The sequence below is a fragment of the Aspergillus nomiae genome (assembly GCF_001204775.2).
Source record: "Aspergillus nomiae NRRL 13137 chromosome Unknown contig00005, whole genome shotgun sequence".
NCBI lineage: Eukaryota > Fungi > Ascomycota > Eurotiomycetes > Eurotiales > Aspergillaceae > Aspergillus > Aspergillus nomiae.
In genome coordinates this window covers 247,208-266,160 of record NW_015378060.1, presented here as the reverse complement: position 1 = coordinate 266,160, position 18,953 = coordinate 247,208, and the positions used below count along the sequence as shown (strand labels likewise).

Sequence of the window (18,953 nt, the reverse complement as noted above, 5' to 3'; positions counted from 1 at the left end):
AGATTAAACTATATCCAGAAGTAGATAAGAAGCCGTTCACGACGCCGCCATGCCAACTTCCACCCAGTTCACAGGTGGTCAAACGGAGGAAGGTTCAGACTATTTGCCTTGTACCAAAACCTGCTTCTCCTTCTTGATCTGCTTGACGACTTCAATATCGACCTTCAAGGTAGTAGCCACGATATCGGCAGGAGTGAGGGCAAGCCATTGCGCCAGCGAGATATCGGCCACACGGTCACTCTTGTAAATCTCGATCCACACCAGCTTCTCAGTCTCGGAGGTATTCTCAATGTAATGCCCTGTTATCAAAACTTAGTTTCACATAGTACGGAAGATGGGTAATGATTGCTCACCACTATTATCAGGGAAAACGGCGGTGTCGCCGGCGGTAAAGTCGAAAGTGCGAGCCTTCGAGTCACCCAAGAACACGGTAGCGCGAGCATTACCCTTGTGGAAATACAGCCATTCCTCCGCCTATACATGTATTTAGTAATAGGACTACAGTTCTGCTCGAAGGAGGATAACTTACGTTTGGATGCCAGTGCAACTCCCGCAGTCCCTTGGGTTCAAGTTCCACCAATGCTGCAGCAATAGTTGTACTTACGGGGAAGTTCTTCGAGTCAATTTTCCTAAAGGTACCACCACTGCCGGGCACCGGCTCAGAGGGATGCTTATATGTGTGATACACATAGGAACTGTTACCAGTCAATGTGCCTTTGGGGGTCTCGTTCGCCTCTTCGCTTACCGTGCCGTTGAGAATGTAGGGGAATTTCTCGGGCACTTTATCGAAGACCGAGGGGTTGACGCCAAAATTCTTCGCGAGGATATCGCGCGGTGTGTGGGTTATCCAGTCATCCACCATGAAAGTTGTCCTTAAATCTTTGTCAGTATCAGGTCTTCTGGCGGAGTGGAATAATACTCACCCGACTTTCTCAAAGTCGCCATCGTCAAAGACTAGAAGGTATTCATTCTCATCATCCAGGCCTTGCACATTGTGCGCAACACCTTTAGGGAAATACCAGATATCGCCTTCTTCGAGCTTTTCGGTCGTGAACTGGCCATTTTCGTCTACGCCGGAGAGCAGAAGAGAGCCAGAGTATAGGAAGCCCCATTCTGCCTGGAGAAAAGTATTGTTAGACAAGTCTGTTCTTCATAAGAATAAATAAGGCAAAGAATGCCACTCACAACACGATGCCAATGAAGCTCCCGAATAGCACCTTTCTTCAGATGCTGTTGCGCACCAGAGATATCATGGCTCTGTGGCAGATCCTGGATGACTTGCTCGCGTACCCAGCCACCCGGAAAGAGCCTCGTTTTTGAGTCCGAAAAGCTCCATTTGAGGTTAGGGACGAAGCCGTTGTCGGTAGTAGGTTGGCCAAGATTATCGGGGTTTTGGAGGTCCAGTGCCTTGTTTGTGCCGCCTGTAATTCAGTGTGTGAGGATTGCCCGTGAAGGGCAGTTTTAATGAACTTGGGGGCTCAAGGTCTTACCTAAGAGAGGCGCTCCTTTGCCGTTGTCACTGATGGGTTGGCCGTCCTTAAAGCCGGAACGCTTGTCATGGACGACTGCCCCGAGAACGATCGGCAGAATGCTAATGAATGCGAGGCTCGCGGCCTTCATGGTGGAGGATATCCTTGGATGCGAAACTTGTAACCACAACTAAATTCGCCAAAGGGGAGATTGGTAAGTAACGATGGGTCCTACATGACGATACATTTACCAGCTAAATACTTTTGTATCCCCTGGCCCATCTTGAGAATTCATAATCACGACATATTCTCTCCATTGACGAATTTGATATGTAAACCCCGGTGGTGGTGTCCAGCCATCCCACATTCGCAGGAACAACAGAGTTCAATAAACATTCGCAATGATTTGCTTTAAATGAGGCCATTCACGGTCTAAGCACTATCTTACTACAAGCGTAGTGGACAAATCCCTAGCGGCGCAGATCAGCATTCCCGATGTATAACGACATGCTTGGCATTGTGATGAAATCCAGGGTCCCCCGCTGTACGCTGGGGACTTTGGAAAAGCTCCAACCTGGCACCAGGAACTCTCCGCTTGGCTACTGAAACTTAATTTAACGTCTAGTGCAGGTTTGGTACATGCCTTTGGCTCGTAAATCCCTTTCTTGCCCTATTGATATCGGCAGTCAAATAACCCTATATGGAATGGGGCCTCTTCTCATGGTCTTGGCATGCATAGGAAGATTTTGGCCTGCCCACTTCTCAATCACAGAATGGTCGCAATATAGGAGAACTTGGTAGACAATAACAACCATCCTCCGTCTCTTGGTGTTGAAGCTTTTGGAGGAGTTCTGGTTCATTCAAGTAGACTTCTATAAGTGAAAAAACCAGAGAGGTGCCAGAACCAGACAATGACAAGACAAGAACACCACAAGCTGTCCAAGACCCTTTCAACTTTATTGGACTCCAGTGAGCTCGGCAATTGATAGTTTAGTAAGTGGCTTGATATTAGAAATGATATGGCAGTTCCCGGACTAAGGTTCAAGGAGATCGTCGCTTTGCAGACATAAAGACCTGAATCAGTTCGCCTTTACAGGTCGACACGGTCAAATGCTCATATTCACACTCGTATTCGCAATCAGCATGGCCTTGATTCCTGACTGAATCTTCGCGCATTGGGTGCATCTTTAGATGAGTTGGCTGTCGAACTGGTCGCCCCTGCATAGCCCGACTTGGGTTCCTCAGTAGATCATGTACCTTGCATCCACTTGCATACTGACCTATCTGTACCTGATCACGACATCAAGTAGCATGTGAGGCGTGATTTGTAAGTGCTGTTTATGCTCAAGCATACCTTCATTGGTGCGCGATAATTACTGTCCTTGTTATTGTAGATACCAAGATTCAAACACTGATGGCCGGACTCAACAGGCCGCGGAGCATGTCCTTCCTGCTTAGCTCTCTTTCCAGTATTCCAAATACTCTCGAGGATTATAATTTCCCACCAAAACTTGCGTGCTCCTGTGTGAAGATGTCGTATGTGGGAGATCCAATTGACCATGAGCTAACGCGGGATAGCATCTTCAGTGTGATAGTAGGAAAAGAGGGAAAGGGAGACGAATATATAAAGAAGTATCTTGCTCAAATCTTCTCATCAACTAAATCAGCTTTCCTTCCATCCCCACCCTAGTCTTTCATTGAACATTCGATATAAGCTCCTACTGAAGATCTTTATCGAGATGAAGTCATCTCTCATCTACGCGGTCTCTCTGGCCTCACTCGGAAAATGTCTTTCCTTGCCTCCCCTGATTCCACTTATTCCAGGGGTGACTGAGCCTCTCACTGAGAATGCCCCTCCTTTGCCCATCCTGCAAGTACCAACCCCTCCTCTGGAGAGCCCACCGTTCACCCCAAGCGATATTAAGCCAAAGAAAATTGGCTACTTTTGGACTGGCTCCGGAGACAAGTTCCATAAGGGTATGTATATACCAACAGTTGGACTCTGTACAGTATCTGATGCAACTCTTAGACTTCCTTGCTACGTACAGTCTTGACGATGTAAGCATTCCCTTCAATGTTATAGAATTTGGACACAGCTAACATAGGCACAGGACACTTTCGGTACTCTTCTCTGGGTAACGGATGTCCCATCTAGCGGCAACGACCCGCATCACCTTGGTCCATCTCTTGACGGAAAGACCCTAGTCGGTGGTGGTCTCTTGTCGTTGTTGAAAACCCAGGTAAGCTCGCAAGGTGCTTCCTCCCATCATGCCAGTCCTCACAGTGCATCAGGATACGGCTTTCTACTTCGACACCACCAACCCCTACCGACCAACGTTCAAGAAAAGCAACCGTGCCCTCCTCTCATCCATTGCAGATGAAATCCGCGCAAAACCAGAAGGTGGATTCTACATTACCTACATGGGCTCCGCGGTTGGCACATCGCCAGGACGTCTGGTTGAGACCGACGCGGACTTCAACATCATCCACGAATGGCCCGAAGATGTAGAAGGAACGCTCAACATTCTCGAAGAGCAATTCTCTCCCCATGGCCTGAGCATCGACTGGGAGAGAAAATTCATTCTCACTTCGGACTTTGTTGAGCCCATCAGTATCTTGAAACCTAGCACGGGAATCCGCCGTGGGAATACCCTTAGACTGTGGGATTTGGACACTAAGAAGATTCTCAACACCATTACCATCCCCGATGTGTGTCCTTTCCACACAAACCTCATCCTTTGCTTTCCTGGTCGCTAATTAAGATGCAGGGCGGCGGTATTCAAGACGTCAAATTTATCCCTGGGAACCCCGATGGCGCTGCCCTCGCCACTGCAGTCCACCTCGGCCAAGTCTGGATCATCTACCCCGGACAGAAAGATGCCCATGGCAAGCCCGGTAGAGCAGAACTTCTCTATGACCTAGGCCCCAAGGCTCGCGATACAACCGCAATCTAGTACGTCCTCCCTTCAATACGATACAACCCTTTGCAATCCCACTAACCATATTTCCAACAGCACGGACATCACCCAAGACGGCCGCTTCATCTACCTCACGCTCACCACAGCAAACCACATCGCCGCCCTGGACATCAGCGATCTAAGCCACGTCAAGCGTCTCGATGACCCTGATGAGGATCAGCCAACTGTTGGCCCGCACTATGTCAAGGTGACGCCTGACCAGAAGCATCTCGTCGTGACGGATTACTTCGTGCAGACAGGTGAGATAGGGTTGATCAACACCCCAGCTGATTTCAAGGCGCTGTACATCGACTTGAACGAGGATGGTAGCTTGAGCTTCAACCGGTCGATTGATTTCAATAAGGAATTTCCGGCGAGGGGTGGCGCGAAGCCGCATTCTAGTGTTGTGTTTGACTTGACGGATCCGGAGCATCCTCTCTATTACTGAGGTTGTCGCCTGGGATTCAACGGGTTGGAGAATCGTAGGTGCTAAGGGTTGAAGGAGAGAGGTTGGTGGATGACGTTTCTGTAGTATGTTTTCATTTCGTTCCTTTTACACATATTCCTCTATTATATTGTAATTCAGGACATACGTTAATTTTGAAATGGTCTATCGTAATTGCTCAATAAATAGTTATAATGCTAACGCCAAGGTGATTTTGTAAGGGATAGATGCAAGGGTATGACAACAAAAACAAAACACGAAAAGGGAAAAGGAAAAAACAGAAAGAAAAGGCAAGGAAAGGAAAGAAAGCAACAAGCTCCCGCTTCTGATGAAATCGTTCAAGAATGCCGCGACGGAACACATGAGAGATCAATAAACCATATCAACTCTGAGATATGTGAGGCAAAGTAGGAGGTACACGCCGAATAGAAGATAGATTGGTCAGTCTTAAACAAAACCTGTACATACATTTGCCCTATTCTCCAACCTGAAGCTTCTCCATACCCGCCAAAAAACACACAACAGCGGTAGCAAAGGACCTCGCATCGTCTTGTCGCTCCGCCACGTGTGGACCAACTTGCTCCAGGAACAATGCAAGCTTCGAATCCTTCCATCCGAAGCTCGGTGCGAACTCCAAGCACATGTTCTGCATACCGAACGCGTCCAACTCATAGTGACCTTGGACAGACAGAACCCTTCCGGGGTAATACAGTCCTTGAATAGGACAAATAGGCGTGCTTCCGACATTGATCCATGGCGCTGGAAGAGAAGCCTTCTCATCAAGCGTGCTAGCAAGCCCCTTCTTAAACGCCATCACACGATCGCCATGGAACATTTGGATTCTCAGCTGTTGCTGTGGCAGGTGGCCCAAGGCCAGTGGGAAAGCCTGGACGAAGTCTTTCTCCAACTGAACGGTGTATATACCCACTTCTCTCCCGAGGGGGCATTTCTCAACATAGACATCTCTCTCAGTATCTGCCGGGTTTCTCATCAGAGCGTGTCCGATGAGCTGATGTCCAAAGCAAGTACCCAAGATTCGGACCTCTGGGTATTGTTCAAAGACTGTCTTGAGAAAGGTCTGCAGGCGTTGCATCCAGGGAGACATGTCCATTTCGTATACACCGGGTGCGCCGCCAGTGATCAAGACGGCATCGATTTGAGAGGTATCGGGGTATACAAGGTGGTCAGGATGACCTCTTAGCTTGCGCAGGTCAGGGTAGTGTCCTCCGCGAATGTCATAAGGAGTCACTGATATGTCGATGGGGTCATCGTGGGCTAGGGAGGTCTCGTTCAGACGTGAGGCAGTCTCTTGGAGGATGTTACGAAAGTGAGCGCTGCATAGGCCGTGAGATTCATAAAGTTTGCGAGGAGGGATATCAACGTCAAGGACGGCAATGTGGATGCTGCGGACCATTTTTGCTCTAGGGTTATGCTCAGAACTGATACAAGGTTGAATGTCAGGAGTTACCTGGGGAATTGGGAGAGAAGACTCCTGTTATATACACTCGCACCGACTCCACCTTTTGGTTGGGGCGGTTATTGAGAATTGCGCTAAGGGTAACGGATTTTGGCCCGAAATTGCGATGTAAATTGGATCCATATTAGCAAACTCCAAATGACTCCAAACGGAGGTCCAAAACTATAGAAATTCATGTCCAAATAAGCTTAACCTTGCTTACCGATATGCCAATCAGGTTAGATGTTGACCCCGTGGGGTCTCGATCCTTACCTAACAGTTGAGTTTTATTGGCAGGTCTTTGAATTCATTACCAAATTATTATTATTCATACTGAATTTTGTTGCTAATGGAATGATTTCCCCCTTGCCGATATATTCCGGTCTGAGGAAAAATGGGGGTAATGAATATTCATTAGTGGTTGGTGTCCGTTAAAGTGGAGTCCAAAGAACACCTTTATTTCAGTTAGAGTTACGAAATAGCTTAGCTTGAGCCGTATTCGGCTCCGTCTTCTCCTGTACTTCATGGGCAGCCGGATTTGAGTGAGAAGCCAACACCCCTCAGTGGCGTGCTTTTGGACTTATTGCCCGCATTTCCAATGGCCGTGGACTCCACAGGACGGAGCATCTGACCCCCGGTGTTACTGTCTGAAAATTATTAATCGCTTGTGCATCAGGTCCTACGCCGTCTTGTCCTCTGTACCAACGCACTCGTCGAGCCAGGGGTTGAATTTTGAGCAGGTTAGCAACGAAAGACGTACCCTAACAGTCCAATATCAGGGATGGCAGTACTATACCTAAACAACGGAGCCCGTCACTTACGCGATGATGGGCACGAATTACTAGTAGGTCTCGGAAAACACACTGTGTCAGCATTTCTCAGTGCATCGTACTCAGTTTGTTTCTTTTCCCCTGTGCCCTCTCCTCGCCTAACCCTCTTTTAGCTTTTTCTTCGTCATACCAAATGACTTTTTTCAAAGGGGGAGGTTGTTTCAAAACACATAAAAACTGAACCGGTTTCAGGGTGTGTGTCCAAATAGGGCTTACTAAACCCCAGACAGCCAAGAACTTCCACCAGAATTGAGTTCTATTGTTCCAAACAAGGTTAGTCTGGGGTAACGTGGCTGGCGATCATCAACAGATACAGGCTGGGACGTGCATCACTTCAACCTCAGCCTCGTCTTCAGAGGGGTAATAAGTAAATCCACCTTCATGCCTACTTTCCCAAGAAGCAATCAGGCATAGATACAACGAGAGATGGCGGCAGCCCAATTCTTCCATAGACTTTTCAACCGTAAAAACCGAGGCCCAGAGTCACCAAGGCCATCGTCGTTATCAATACAAGATCGCGCTCCAACTCCAGCTCCGGCATCAGCCTCAATCAACAACATACCTAACTGGTCTCGAGCAGTCCTAGAATCGGTCGGCGTCGACAACGCTACTTGTCGTGTTAATGGGTGTCCTACTGATTCCAAACACCTCCCAACTCTCCCGCCAGACTACTGCTCCGTGTTGTCTATATTAAGTGACAACAGACACCATAATAGCTCATCACCCGTAGAAATTCACCCGCAGAGTCAAAGTTCATTCTTTTCACGTCTTCCACCCGAGGTTCGCAATCTGATATATCTCTTCGCCTTTGGGAACCGCCGAATTCATCTCGATTTCGACTTCAACCCCCAACAAGGACAATGGAAATGGTGGCATCGAGTGTGTGACGATGCAGAAAACTGCCTCGACAAAACGTTCCAGTGTCCTGAGTACGCTGGCGCCGAAGAGGCAATGCTAAAACTTGCCTCACGCTCCTGGGTAAAGGAGGGCTTCGGGTATAAACTAGACGCGGTGAATTGGCTAAAATGTTGTCGCAGAGCGTGAGTGTCTTGATGCCGAGTCTAACCATGCATAATTGCTCATTGATCTACAGATACCTGGAAACCCTCCCTGTACTTTACACCTCTAATACATTTGTTTTCACCCATGGTATCGATCAGCTCTTCCGCCTGTCGTGCGTCATGCCGCGGGACCATTTGGCACTCATCGTATCGCTGTCTGTTGAGATCGATATCTACCGCATCATCAAGCGGCCTCCTCATATAGATCCGTGGTTCAAGTCTTTCTATGGCAAAGTCTTCAGGATTCTGCTCTGTGAGCTTAAAAACGCGAAGGATCTTCGATTCTCAATAGCTGGATTGTGCCATCATTCTGGGAGCCCGATGCAGTGGGTAGGCCACGAAGAATGTGATTGGATTGCGCCATGGGAGGAACTGGCATCCAGTCGTAGTTGGAAAAGACTAGATATCGCGGTACCGAGAGGTTGGGTCCCGGAGTTTGAGGGAGTGGTACAGCGGAACAGCGCGGTGGAGGAGCAGAGGAGATACAGACTTGTGGCTGGAAGTCACGATTGCCCTCGAGGGTGGTAGGAGAATTACGAGGTGAAAGGAAGTCATATTGTTATTAGAAGATTGCTGTACTATTGGATATTATACGAGTATCTGAAGTAAATAAAGCAGGCTATACAATTTGTCATGAATATTAAATCAAGAGGCCGCGCCATATGCTCAAGTCATTAGTAGTTTGGTATTGTTCAATTTGCTTTCCCGAGAATCATCTGTTCCAGGACGGCCCTTTCGCCGCTGTTCTGGACTAGATTCCTGAACACGCCGCCTTCAATCTCGAGTAGCTCTCGTGGTGGCCCGAACTCTACTGCCTTGCCTGCGTCCATGACGAGGATTCGATCGAAGTCTGCGATTGTGCTGAGTCGATGCGCGATCACGAGTAGGGAGGACTCATTACGCCCGAATTCGGATCGGATTGACCGTTGGATAAGCGCATCAGTCTCCATGTCCACGGCGGATGTAGCTTCGTCGAGAATCATGATCTTAGGCTGTGCGACGATGGCACGGGCGAGACAGAGAAGCTGGCGCTGGCCCTGAGAAAGATTGAGTCCACCCTCCGATATGGGCGAGGCTAAAGATGTGAAAAAGCTAGAAGGCTTGGAAGGTCCACTAGTAGGTGACATAGGATTTGATGCTACTGTGTCACTACCGCTGGACGAGCCATGATATGATTGAGAGGCGAGTGTAATGGAATCCTCGAATGACAGGAGGTGCACGCGTTCCAGCGCGTTGTACAGCTCTGCATCCGTATACTCGTGGAACGGGTCTAGATTGGATCTCACCGTTCCTGAGAATAGAACCGGATCCTGAGGAATGATGGCCAAGCGGCTGCGGAGTGCCTGGAGCGTCATCCTAGATATATCTAGACCATCAATTATGATACGACCTTCTCTGGCTTCCAGGAAGCGGAACAGGGCGAGAGTTAGTGAGGACTTCCCGGCTCCTGTGCGGCCCACGACGCCGACTCGCTGGTTGGGCTGCATGTTGAAACTGAGTCCACTCAGGACAGGAGGGAGGTCGGGCGCATAGCTGACTACCAAGTCCTCGACTTCCACGCGCCCCCGCAATGGCCATGCAGCTGGTGGCTCGTATCCTCCTTGGTCTTCTGTTTCGATGGTCGAGTATTCTAGTACGCGCTCGGTAGCGTTCATGTCCATCTCCATCTCGGCGTAGAAGCGAAGGCCCATGGACACAGCGTAATTATATTGTAGGGCGAAAGTGATTGCAAAACCTGCAAGTGCAGCTGGTATAGTGGGAACATATACCACCAGAGCAGCTGCTCCTGTCGAGAAAACAGCACCAACAATGCTCATCCGAAAGGACAACCATCTGTTGAAAAGCCATGAGTTCCATACCGTTTGGGCGTGGCGGTCGAGTTTTGAATACATATTCCGAATGTATACGTCTGCCTTGTTGAACGCCCGAACTGTTGTGAGGCCTGTCAGACTTGAATCGAATAGCTCCATGACGGGACTCTTTGAGTTGCTTTCCAAGCGCTTCAGTTCTCTCGCCCCAGCAAGATATGAGTTCGATAGGTAAAGGCAGAAAAGTAACAACAAACAAGCAAATACAAGCAATATTGGCGAAACGAGAAGGCCAGCAACCATAATACCAGCAAGCTCTAGTGCCTTGTACACGAAATGTCCGAGATCAAAAGCAAGACGCCAGTCCACCGTGTAGATGTCAGACGTAAACCGGTTCAAGATCCGGCCGAGAGGCACCGTATCGAGCCAACGCATGGGTGCCCGGAGGACGACTGCGAGTAAATCTTGGAAAAGTTGACGTGACGATTGAAGGGATGCATAAGTGAGTGCAAATTGTCGCAGAGCACCGATGACGCATGCAGCGGCGGATAAGGCTATGTAGACGCCGAGATAAAACTTGAGGTCATCGTCGACTCGAACGGCCTTAAATCGGTCTACTGTCTCTTCCCATATTGTCGTTCCTCCGGCGTATAGGACATCGGTTTCGCACTTGTCCAGAGACTCACCCACCAGGACTACAAAATTAGAAAACATATCCAAAGGACGATCAGAGATCTTTTACTTACTCGACCGACTAAGAGAGCCATAAAGCTGGCAAACATCAGCATTGTGAATGTCCATGCCAGCCAGCTATTCCCCTTCGTCATATAAGTTGTGTACACCTTCATGGGTATAGACCCCGTTGCGCGATCTTCATCCTGTGTGAATTGCCTTGGGGTATGACTTTCAGTTGGAGGTGGAGGGCCAACAGACGAGCGTTTCCTGAAGGAAGCATCCCGTGCAGTTTCCTTGTCCTGTAGATCTCTCATCTCGGCACTTAACCCCTGAAGGAAATCAGTTAAGCCATGTGCAGCACGCACTTGCTCCACTGTCCCAGCGTGCGTCATGTAGCCATTTTCGAGAAGAACACAATAGTCGGTCCGAGGAAGACATAATCCGACATGATGTGTAACAAGAATCCTGGTGCGATCCTGCGCTAGGTCTCCTGTGAGCCCATGCTCATACACATGACGCCCAGTTTCGGCATCCAGGGCACTGAAGATATCATCCATCACGAGAATGCCGGCGCGGGAATACAAAGCCCGAGCAAAGGAAACTCGCCATCGCTGTCCGCCACTCAGGTTTATGCCATTCGCACCAATATCAGTCATGTCTGCGTCGGGTAGGATCGTGAGGTCCTTCTCCAGCCCCGATGCCTTCAGCACCTTCCGGTATCTCCGCCAGTTGTACGGTAGACCGAACAGAATATTTTCCCGAATAGTCGCATTTTCCATCCAGGGGTTCTGTGCGACATAGGCTAGGGCCGTATCTATAATCCAGTTGTCACGGGTAGCTCGATCGTCTTGTCGTTCTTCGAGCGAAGGCGCGTGCGGAACTCCTATCGAGCCCTGTATAATATCGCATTCACCCAAGATAGCGGCAAGAAGGAGACTTTTTCCAGACCCAGTCCTTCCCGCTATCACACTCAATCCTTTCGGTGGGAATTTCAGGTTCAAGTTGCGGAGAACAAAACTATCGTCCATTTCGGGAAGCTTGGGAGTCCCTTCCTCTTGACCGGGCCATGCAATTGTGGCACTTTCGAATGAGATCTCATCGACATTGCTCGTATGGGGCATCTTTTCGGCGGAAGCAAGATACTCCTCGATGCGGTCAGAGCTGACTTTGGCTTCCATACCTTTGGAGATAAGGTCCGGCAGGCCAGCCATAGCGGACTCCAAGTTTCCAAAAACGGAGAGAGCAGTAAATGCGACCGAAGCAGGAAGGTCACCGTACGTCAAAGCGTACACGGTCAAAGAGACTGCAGAAAGCATCAGTGGTCCCAATGTCCAAACCGCCACCAGAGCGGTAGTATAGAGGGAAGTCTTCCACAGCAGAGCAAGTTCAAGTCGACGCTTTTCGTTTATCCGATCTTGCCACTGTTGTTCGAGAGCAGCAAACTTGATCTGTCGGATGCCTTGAAGTACTTCAGTCACGGTGGAAGTGCGCTTGTCATTAGCCTTCATGAACTCCTGCTGCGCAGCAGAGTACCGCTTCGTCACGAACGTATTCAAAGGAGTTATCACTAGCGACACAGATAATCCAGCGAGAAGACTTCTCCATCCCAGTAAATGGGCCAAGAATCCAGCAGCTAGGATAAGTCGCATCATGCATGAGGGAATAAGATAGTTGAAGGTTGCAAAATCGGCTACTCGCTTCGAATCTACTGCTGCGAGGTTCATGATTGTCTGGCGACCTTTTTCCTCTCGTGTCTCTTCATCATCGGGTGTACTATCATCCTTCATCGATTTCATCCCCTTGGCATCCTTGCAGCGCATCGATTTGGCAAATATGATGGACGAAAGCCCCTCGTAGATCGGAATCCAAAGCTGCGAGGATATTATCCACCACAACCACGACTCAATACTGTATGATACGACGATCACCACTCCCAAAGCGGCCACCCATAACCAGGCATGGAGGTTATTCCCAAGCGCGACCGAACGCTCCTCTAATGACTTCAATATTCCATACATCGCTATCTGCGGTCCGAAGCCCAGCACACAAGTAACCAAGCTAAGGACAGCCTGCCAGATCAACGGTCGCATATTCCCAATAACGAGTGCCTTCCACAGTTTGCGGGACTGGCGGGTCTGCTCCAGGCGAGTGTATAGATTCTCAGCACGAACGGTAAACGGCAATTTCGGTAGGTTGTCGATTTCGAGGCTCTTGTTCTCTGCGACATACTCCATCAGGTCATTGACCCAGCTGAAGGTAAATCGGCTGTATACACTATACGTGAGCTCTTGATCAACAATTTGTCCATCATGGTACACATTCGGCCGTCGGGGAATTAGGATCGAGCAAAGGCCACGTAGAAGTGCTGTAATAACCTGGCTGATAAGAAGGCCTGTCTGCGCATGTCCCGGGTTGACGTCGTAACCGGCCGACCAAAAGAGGCTGAGTTGGATGCAGGGGACTGCGACCGTGAGTGTGCTCGCCCAGAACGAGTAGATGCTAAGCCGATACCGCTCTACTGTGGAGGTCTCTGTAAAAAAGGCAACAGATTGCAAGCACAGCAAGGCCTTCATCCATTAATACCATGATATCATGCCAGCATCAAATGTAGCAGCGGTACTTACCCAACCTCCCAAGAGTAGCCAAAACGGGATAATGAAGTAGCTCTGACCAGTCTCGAGACAAACAATCGCGAGCGCGAGCGACAATTCTACTCCGACCACCGATAATATCGCAATCGTTACTCTCTGCCAGGAATCCGCGAAGCTAAGCAAGGACGACTCCGTAGCTTCTCCATCCTCGTCTTGATACCCCGGTTTGGCGATTAGCAACGTCTCCAGGCGTATCGGCTGGGATCTTTTCGACAGCCGGTGAACAACATTTAGTGTTGCTGGTGCTGTATTCAAGGCTATCAATAATAGCCCGAGAACACCTGTTGTAGCTGACCAAATCTCCGGATTGCCTGTCATTCCTTCTCGACCGTGGAAATCATCCGGATAGTTGTTGAGGAAGAAAGCAAACAGGTACAAAGGGACAAATTCACATTTCCGACGTAGTTCACGGGACTCCTATTATCTAACAGACGCGGTATCAAGGCATGGTGCGACTCTTCGCAGGGGCGCCATTCCATCTACAAAACTAACCCCCCCTTGCTTACAAAACATCACGCCTGCATTCCATCACCACGACCACGATAATTTGATTGGATGTCAGCGCTCGCATTTAAAACGGTATTTCATATGAGCCAATTAAATTGGTTATTGGCTATATCGAGGAGCACCAGGACTAAAGCTAACCGATGCGTCGGGAGAGTGCAGGTCGCGTCGGCAGGCGACGATGGGGATAGGGTACAGCGCCAGTCATGTGAATGCATCCTTGTCTTACTTCTGACTATTCATGCATGTGTTGATTACTCGTGCTAATCCCTTGAAAATTCTTTCTGAAGAGAAGATCACAGTTAACTGTATTACTAAGAAGCAATCCTTTTAAGGGTCATAGGCAGTTGCTAGCTATATCAGCCCCAGTCGTCGAAGCCCTTGGACAGGAATAAAATCATGACCTCCTACAGCAGCACTACCTGACACTAGTAACTTTCGATGCATATGATACTGTAGCAGCGCTGAGGAGAACTAAACGCCCTCTATTTTCTAAACTGTGTGCACTCGGTCGGTCCCTTCATTCTCCGTTTAATGACACCTACGCAGGATACGGATTGGGCTATAGTAAGAGCAATGATCTATTCGAGCCATGACCATCCTATCATGAACCAATTTGTGTTACACGAATGCAATCATCACTTTAAACTTCAAACCGCTGACCGGGAGGTAAATCTAGGACATTATCGAACCTTAGCCCATGCGTTATATCACCAATGGAGAGCAAGACCCAAGGTTCTAGATCCCGTTTAGTGGTTCCAGTATAATCCAGCAAATCGGCGTTCCGACACAAGAGCTATATATCCGGTTCCGGTCTCAAATATCAAAGTTCCAAGTGTCAAAGATTCGTAATTGCATAATAGTACCGGTGTCCTGAGGCCAGATGTCCACACTGAGTAGCTTTGTACGGTGTGAGAGCACACAATGTACGAAACAATAGATCTGCTAGTTGTAACCTAAAATCTGCTTAATAGCGGGACTATACGTCCACAGCAACACAATGTCGTTGACATCTCAGTAAAAAAAGATAGAAGTTTATCTAGAATTCAAAGCTTGCTGCTAGCCTAACTCCGTCGGGAGGCTTGCACAAGTGATACAGCGATGTGGATGCGAATCCCGCCGATCTGGAGTTGGGTTTACACCAGAAGATCAAGCATAATTGTCTCTATAGTCTGCCTCTACTTGGTGTGGTGTAGCGATTAAAATAGCGGATTGGCTAACAGAGTTGACTGTCCTTTGGACATGGACGAGCCAAAGTATGATGCTATTCTTTTATAGGATACTATATTTGATCCATTGAATTATTATCTCCTGATAGTAATCTTTATATTTCCGCAACAGGCAACAGTTAATGTACCCTTGTCTTTACATACGATCAGAAGAAGGTACTTGATGCTCCACGCATGATCTCACTAGTATTGCAAACTAGCTAATGGTATTTCAGGATCATAGTCTAGAGCCTTTTCCATTCTTCCATTTTGCAGAGCAATATTACCACAAAACTCTTTTACATTGAAGATTCCCCGTTTGCGTCTTAAGAAGTCATATGAAGGATAACGCCATCAGTATTGACCCACAGATGTATTATGAGATGGTATATGCCAAATGGGACTCAAGAAGAGAACGAGAGTTTATTACGATAGACTCTCAAAATGATGAATCTTAACGTACAATGAAACATTCCAGTACTTAGATCTATGAAAATAATGACATTACTGAGCCAGAGAATTATTCTGGCAGAGACTCAGAAGATATAAATACTCAGTCAAATACCGTTAAAATCTCAAATTTCTCTCCTCATGAATGCCAGACACATCGCTCTTGTTAAGCCTAGGTGAACATATATTCATTGTACCCTATAAAGAAGCTTTCAGAAGCCCCAATGCCTAACAAAAAAGACTATATCTTCAACACGCCCGTTGGAGGAAGTGGAGGTGATAGCTTCGGCGACGAGCTTTGGAGTGATACGCCAGTGAGTGAGATTGAGGCCTGGTACGGTCATGCGTGGGGTGCAGATTTCACGGTGTTGAAAGGAATAAAAGTCCATTGGGGCAACAAGGTCAGCCGAAGGGTTGGCCAACCATCCGATGGGGAGTTGCACACAAGCTATTCATTTGCCCCAAATGAAAGGGTCCACTGGATGACTCTGAAGGGAGCCGACCCACACTCTAAAGGTCGTTGCGACTCGCTCAGTTTTGAAGCAAATAACCCCTTTGCTGCAGGTGGCACTGGTGGCTCTCCACACAATGAGGAACTCGGAAATCACGTTTTCCATGGGTTTGTCGGGAAGGCAGCAGGAGATATTGACAGCCTTGGGGCAGTTTTCCATAGGTAATCAGGGTGAGCTTATAATTCACATGTTTATACTTATGTTCTGCTCATTAACAACTATAGACGCCGACACAAGCCTTCTGCACGGCTTGAGGACCATGCTGAAGCACAAAGAACAATGGATCTACCAGCAGAAAAGTGTTTTACTTGTTTCGCGTACACCAATGTTCCTGGTAGTAATCAACTGTCTGTCAATCTACAAACTCCAATTTGTGTACATTTATGTTAATATCAGAGTATGGGGGAGGTAAAACTTATTTGCAGGTTGAAAGTGGTCATATCCCTTTCTTTTTGGGATTTCCATGCCTTCTTAAGCCGTGTCGTTCCAACAACCAACATTGTATAAGCCGGGATCTACAAATCTTGCACCTGGTTTGTTCTCTTCACCCAAAGCGATCAATGTAGTCCCTACTTTCAGTTAAGAGTGCACCCCTGTCATAGATTCCCTTGAAAACATACCAGTCAGAGAGAAACGGGGCCATCCTAGTTTCTCCAAACCGTGGTGGGGGTCAGCGACGAAGGCAGCCCAAGCATGCTGCATCCTTCTGCGTAGTTTCACCTGGTGGGTGCTTTCCGAGATGTTAGTTACGGCTTGAGAGTTGCCAAAAATCATGTTCAACTCCACTCCATGATAAGCCCCGCTAGTTGGGTACAAACGGGTGTTGTTCCAGTCGGCAAAGTAACTGAAGCGCCAGGCAGGAACACCCGCGCGTATCCGAGCCATGACTGCATCATCAGTAGGGCATGTGAAGGTCTCCTTGTTGAACGCTTGCCATTCCGACTCAGGCAATGTAGATCCTTTGGCCCACGCTGAGATCTTATAGAAACCAGCCTCATTGTGGTTGTGTCCAGCAAGATATGGCTGATTGTACACGATCAGTTGTATTCTAGGAAGTTTGTGGATGCGACAGCTTACAAGGTGTGCAAATCTTCCTGCCCTTGCAAGCAGTCCGTAGTCACTGAAAACCGTGATATTGTCCACAGTGGGCTGGAAGGCGGGCTGCGTTCGGGCTGCACTACTGGTTGTAGGAGGCTTGATCTTGCCCGATGCAGCTAATAATGCTGTTGCACTCTGCCTCTTCATGCACCCAAGCACATCACCTGAATTACATCCCATCAACGAAGTGAGTTCCTCCCAGTGCTGTGTGGATAGTTCTGGGGAGTTAGCTGGGAAGCTGTCGGCCGTTCCCGAATGCGAAATGAGGCCAGCCACGACAGGGTCGTCACGATATGAATATGCCCAAAAATCGGCGGCAGCGCCACCGCAAGACTGCCCAGACATTACAATTCGACTGGGGTCACCGCCGAATGCCTGAATATTGTCCCGTACCCACTCCAATGCCTTTCGCTGGTCGAGAAGTCCGAGATTGGACTGCTTCCCAGGGATACCAGGAAAACCAAAAACATTCATTCGGTATGTCGCAGTGATAACAACAATATCCTCCGCATAGGCAAAGTTTGCTCCCTGGTAAAAAGGAGTATTGGTTGTTCCGGACGTCCATCCTAGATTGTAGTCAGTTAGGTACTTGAGCATACACTGGTAACCTACTCCCGCCATGGAAATGAACTAAAACAGGCTTTAAGGTGTAATTGTCTGCCTTCTTGCTCCAGACATTTAGGGTCAAACAGTCCTCACTGTGACTGTTATTGTTTGATGAGGTAAAAGCGTTCATTATGCTGTCGAACTGTGGTTTTTTATGAGGGTAATTAATCGTTGACCCCACAGCGTATGGGCAGTCGCTATACGTTTCAGATGAAATCCATTTCTGGTCTTCTATTGTGTAACTTACAATCCCTACAAAACATATTGGTCAATATTTATGGGGGGTCGAGAGTGTGGCATCGAAAACCAGAGACTAGACAGACTTACATAATGGCTGGCGACATAGTTTGACCCGCCTTTATATGGTTCTGGTGGTTCAAAGCGCAATTTACCAACCGGTGGTGCAGCATAGGGAATCCCCAAATACTCAACCACGTCCGGATATTCGTGCGATTTATGGCCAATTATCTCGCCGTTGGATGTTTGAACAGCCGATCCATCTACCGAGCGTGCAAATACAGGGCCGCAAAGACCTAAAATAAGGATAGGTATAAGAATGACCATCGTGATAATTTGCGTAATCTCAATATGGCGCTAGGTGCAGGATTGTAGGGGTTATAAGAGTAAGGAGTGCGCTAACTTACACGTTTATCCTCACCCCTCGTATGACAGGGATTCAAATCCTATTTTCGCACTACGGAGTACAATTGGCGCCTTCGGCAATTCCTGGTCAAGCCAATTTATATATACTACTTCCCGGCCTCGTGTTTGGTTGGATCTCTCCTTCGCAATGTCTCTTCTCACCGGGATGCTTCTGCTTGCAATACTTTGGTCAAAGGTATGCACCGCTCCAATATGGACAAGCACCAAAAAACGATAGAAATGCAAACAAGCCATCCATGAACCGAGGTTGACATGTCTTGCTGATAAACGAGCCAATGGTAAGTAGGGCACAGTCTCATTGCCGACACTAGGTATCGTTAGTGCCGATGATCCATCTGCTAGGTGAGGGATTAAGGTTACAATGGATAGGACATTATCATCGGGTTCGTCATTTTTTCTACTCTGGACTAGATACTTGAGCCTTTTTTATGACAATCAAGCAACCTTCTATCCATTTTCCCAACGACCTTTCTCCAGGAACCCATGTCTCCACGTCTACATAGTAACTGGGCTAATCAAATACCGCCATGGAGTTGCGACAAAGCGCGAAAATCCACTTT

The 18,953-nt window shown here is 48.2% G+C and overlaps 8 protein-coding genes across 8 annotated transcripts; 4 read left to right on the top strand and 4 right to left on the bottom strand.

The window, feature by feature from the left end:
• Positions 1 to 99: 99 nt before the first annotated feature.
• Positions 100 to 1,620, bottom strand: ANOM_000616 (putative oxalate decarboxylase oxdC; the record flags this gene model as incomplete). The annotated part of the gene is made up of 6 exons (XM_015545874.1): positions 100 to 299; positions 354 to 474; positions 530 to 872; positions 924 to 1,117; positions 1,186 to 1,421; positions 1,491 to 1,620. 6 exons carry the CDS (start codon positions 1,618 to 1,620, stop codon positions 100 to 102), a joined length of 1,224 nt encoding a protein of 407 aa, XP_015412063.1.
• A 1,263-nt stretch (positions 1,621 to 2,883) lies between these two features.
• ANOM_000615 (uncharacterized protein) lies at positions 2,884 to 3,159 on the top strand (the record flags this gene model as incomplete). Its single annotated transcript, XM_015545873.1, has 2 exons — positions 2,884 to 3,005; positions 3,057 to 3,159. The coding sequence occupies 2 exons, from the start codon at positions 2,884 to 2,886 to the stop codon at positions 3,157 to 3,159; spliced, it is 225 nt and encodes a 74-aa protein (XP_015412066.1).
• Positions 3,160 to 3,208: 49 nt separating this feature from the next.
• On the top strand, positions 3,209 to 4,874 carry ANOM_000614 (uncharacterized protein; the record flags this gene model as incomplete). Its single annotated transcript, XM_015545872.1, has 6 exons — positions 3,209 to 3,446; positions 3,499 to 3,527; positions 3,581 to 3,709; positions 3,762 to 4,178; positions 4,238 to 4,422; positions 4,484 to 4,874. The coding sequence occupies 6 exons, from the start codon at positions 3,209 to 3,211 to the stop codon at positions 4,872 to 4,874; spliced, it is 1,389 nt and encodes a 462-aa protein (XP_015412065.1).
• Positions 4,875 to 5,346: 472 nt separating this feature from the next.
• ANOM_000613 (type 1 glutamine amidotransferase) lies at positions 5,347 to 6,285 on the bottom strand (the record flags this gene model as incomplete). Its single annotated transcript, XM_015545871.1, has 1 exon — positions 5,347 to 6,285. The coding sequence occupies one exon, from the start codon at positions 6,283 to 6,285 to the stop codon at positions 5,347 to 5,349; it is 939 nt and encodes a 312-aa protein (XP_015412124.1).
• Positions 6,286 to 7,583: 1,298 nt separating this feature from the next.
• ANOM_000612 (uncharacterized protein) lies at positions 7,584 to 8,746 on the top strand (the record flags this gene model as incomplete). The annotated part of the gene is made up of 2 exons (XM_015545870.1): positions 7,584 to 8,197; positions 8,251 to 8,746. 2 exons carry the CDS (start codon positions 7,584 to 7,586, stop codon positions 8,744 to 8,746), a joined length of 1,110 nt encoding a protein of 369 aa, XP_015412060.1.
• A 164-nt stretch (positions 8,747 to 8,910) lies between these two features.
• On the bottom strand, positions 8,911 to 13,670 carry ANOM_000611 (putative ABC bile acid transporter; the record flags this gene model as incomplete). Its single annotated transcript, XM_015545869.1, has 3 exons — positions 8,911 to 10,721; positions 10,769 to 13,268; positions 13,326 to 13,670. The coding sequence occupies 3 exons, from the start codon at positions 13,668 to 13,670 to the stop codon at positions 8,911 to 8,913; spliced, it is 4,656 nt and encodes a 1,551-aa protein (XP_015412062.1).
• A 2,068-nt stretch (positions 13,671 to 15,738) lies between these two features.
• Positions 15,739 to 16,191, top strand: ANOM_000610 (uncharacterized protein; the record flags this gene model as incomplete). Its single annotated transcript, XM_015545868.1, has 1 exon — positions 15,739 to 16,191. The coding sequence occupies one exon, from the start codon at positions 15,739 to 15,741 to the stop codon at positions 16,189 to 16,191; it is 453 nt and encodes a 150-aa protein (XP_015412061.1).
• Positions 16,192 to 16,497: 306 nt separating this feature from the next.
• On the bottom strand, positions 16,498 to 17,860 carry ANOM_000609 (cholinesterase; the record flags this gene model as incomplete). The annotated part of the gene is made up of 4 exons (XM_015545867.1): positions 16,498 to 16,595; positions 16,647 to 17,049; positions 17,104 to 17,690; positions 17,737 to 17,860. The coding sequence occupies 4 exons, from the start codon at positions 17,858 to 17,860 to the stop codon at positions 16,498 to 16,500; spliced, it is 1,212 nt and encodes a 403-aa protein (XP_015412115.1).
• Between the last annotated feature and the right edge of the window lie 1,093 nt (positions 17,861 to 18,953).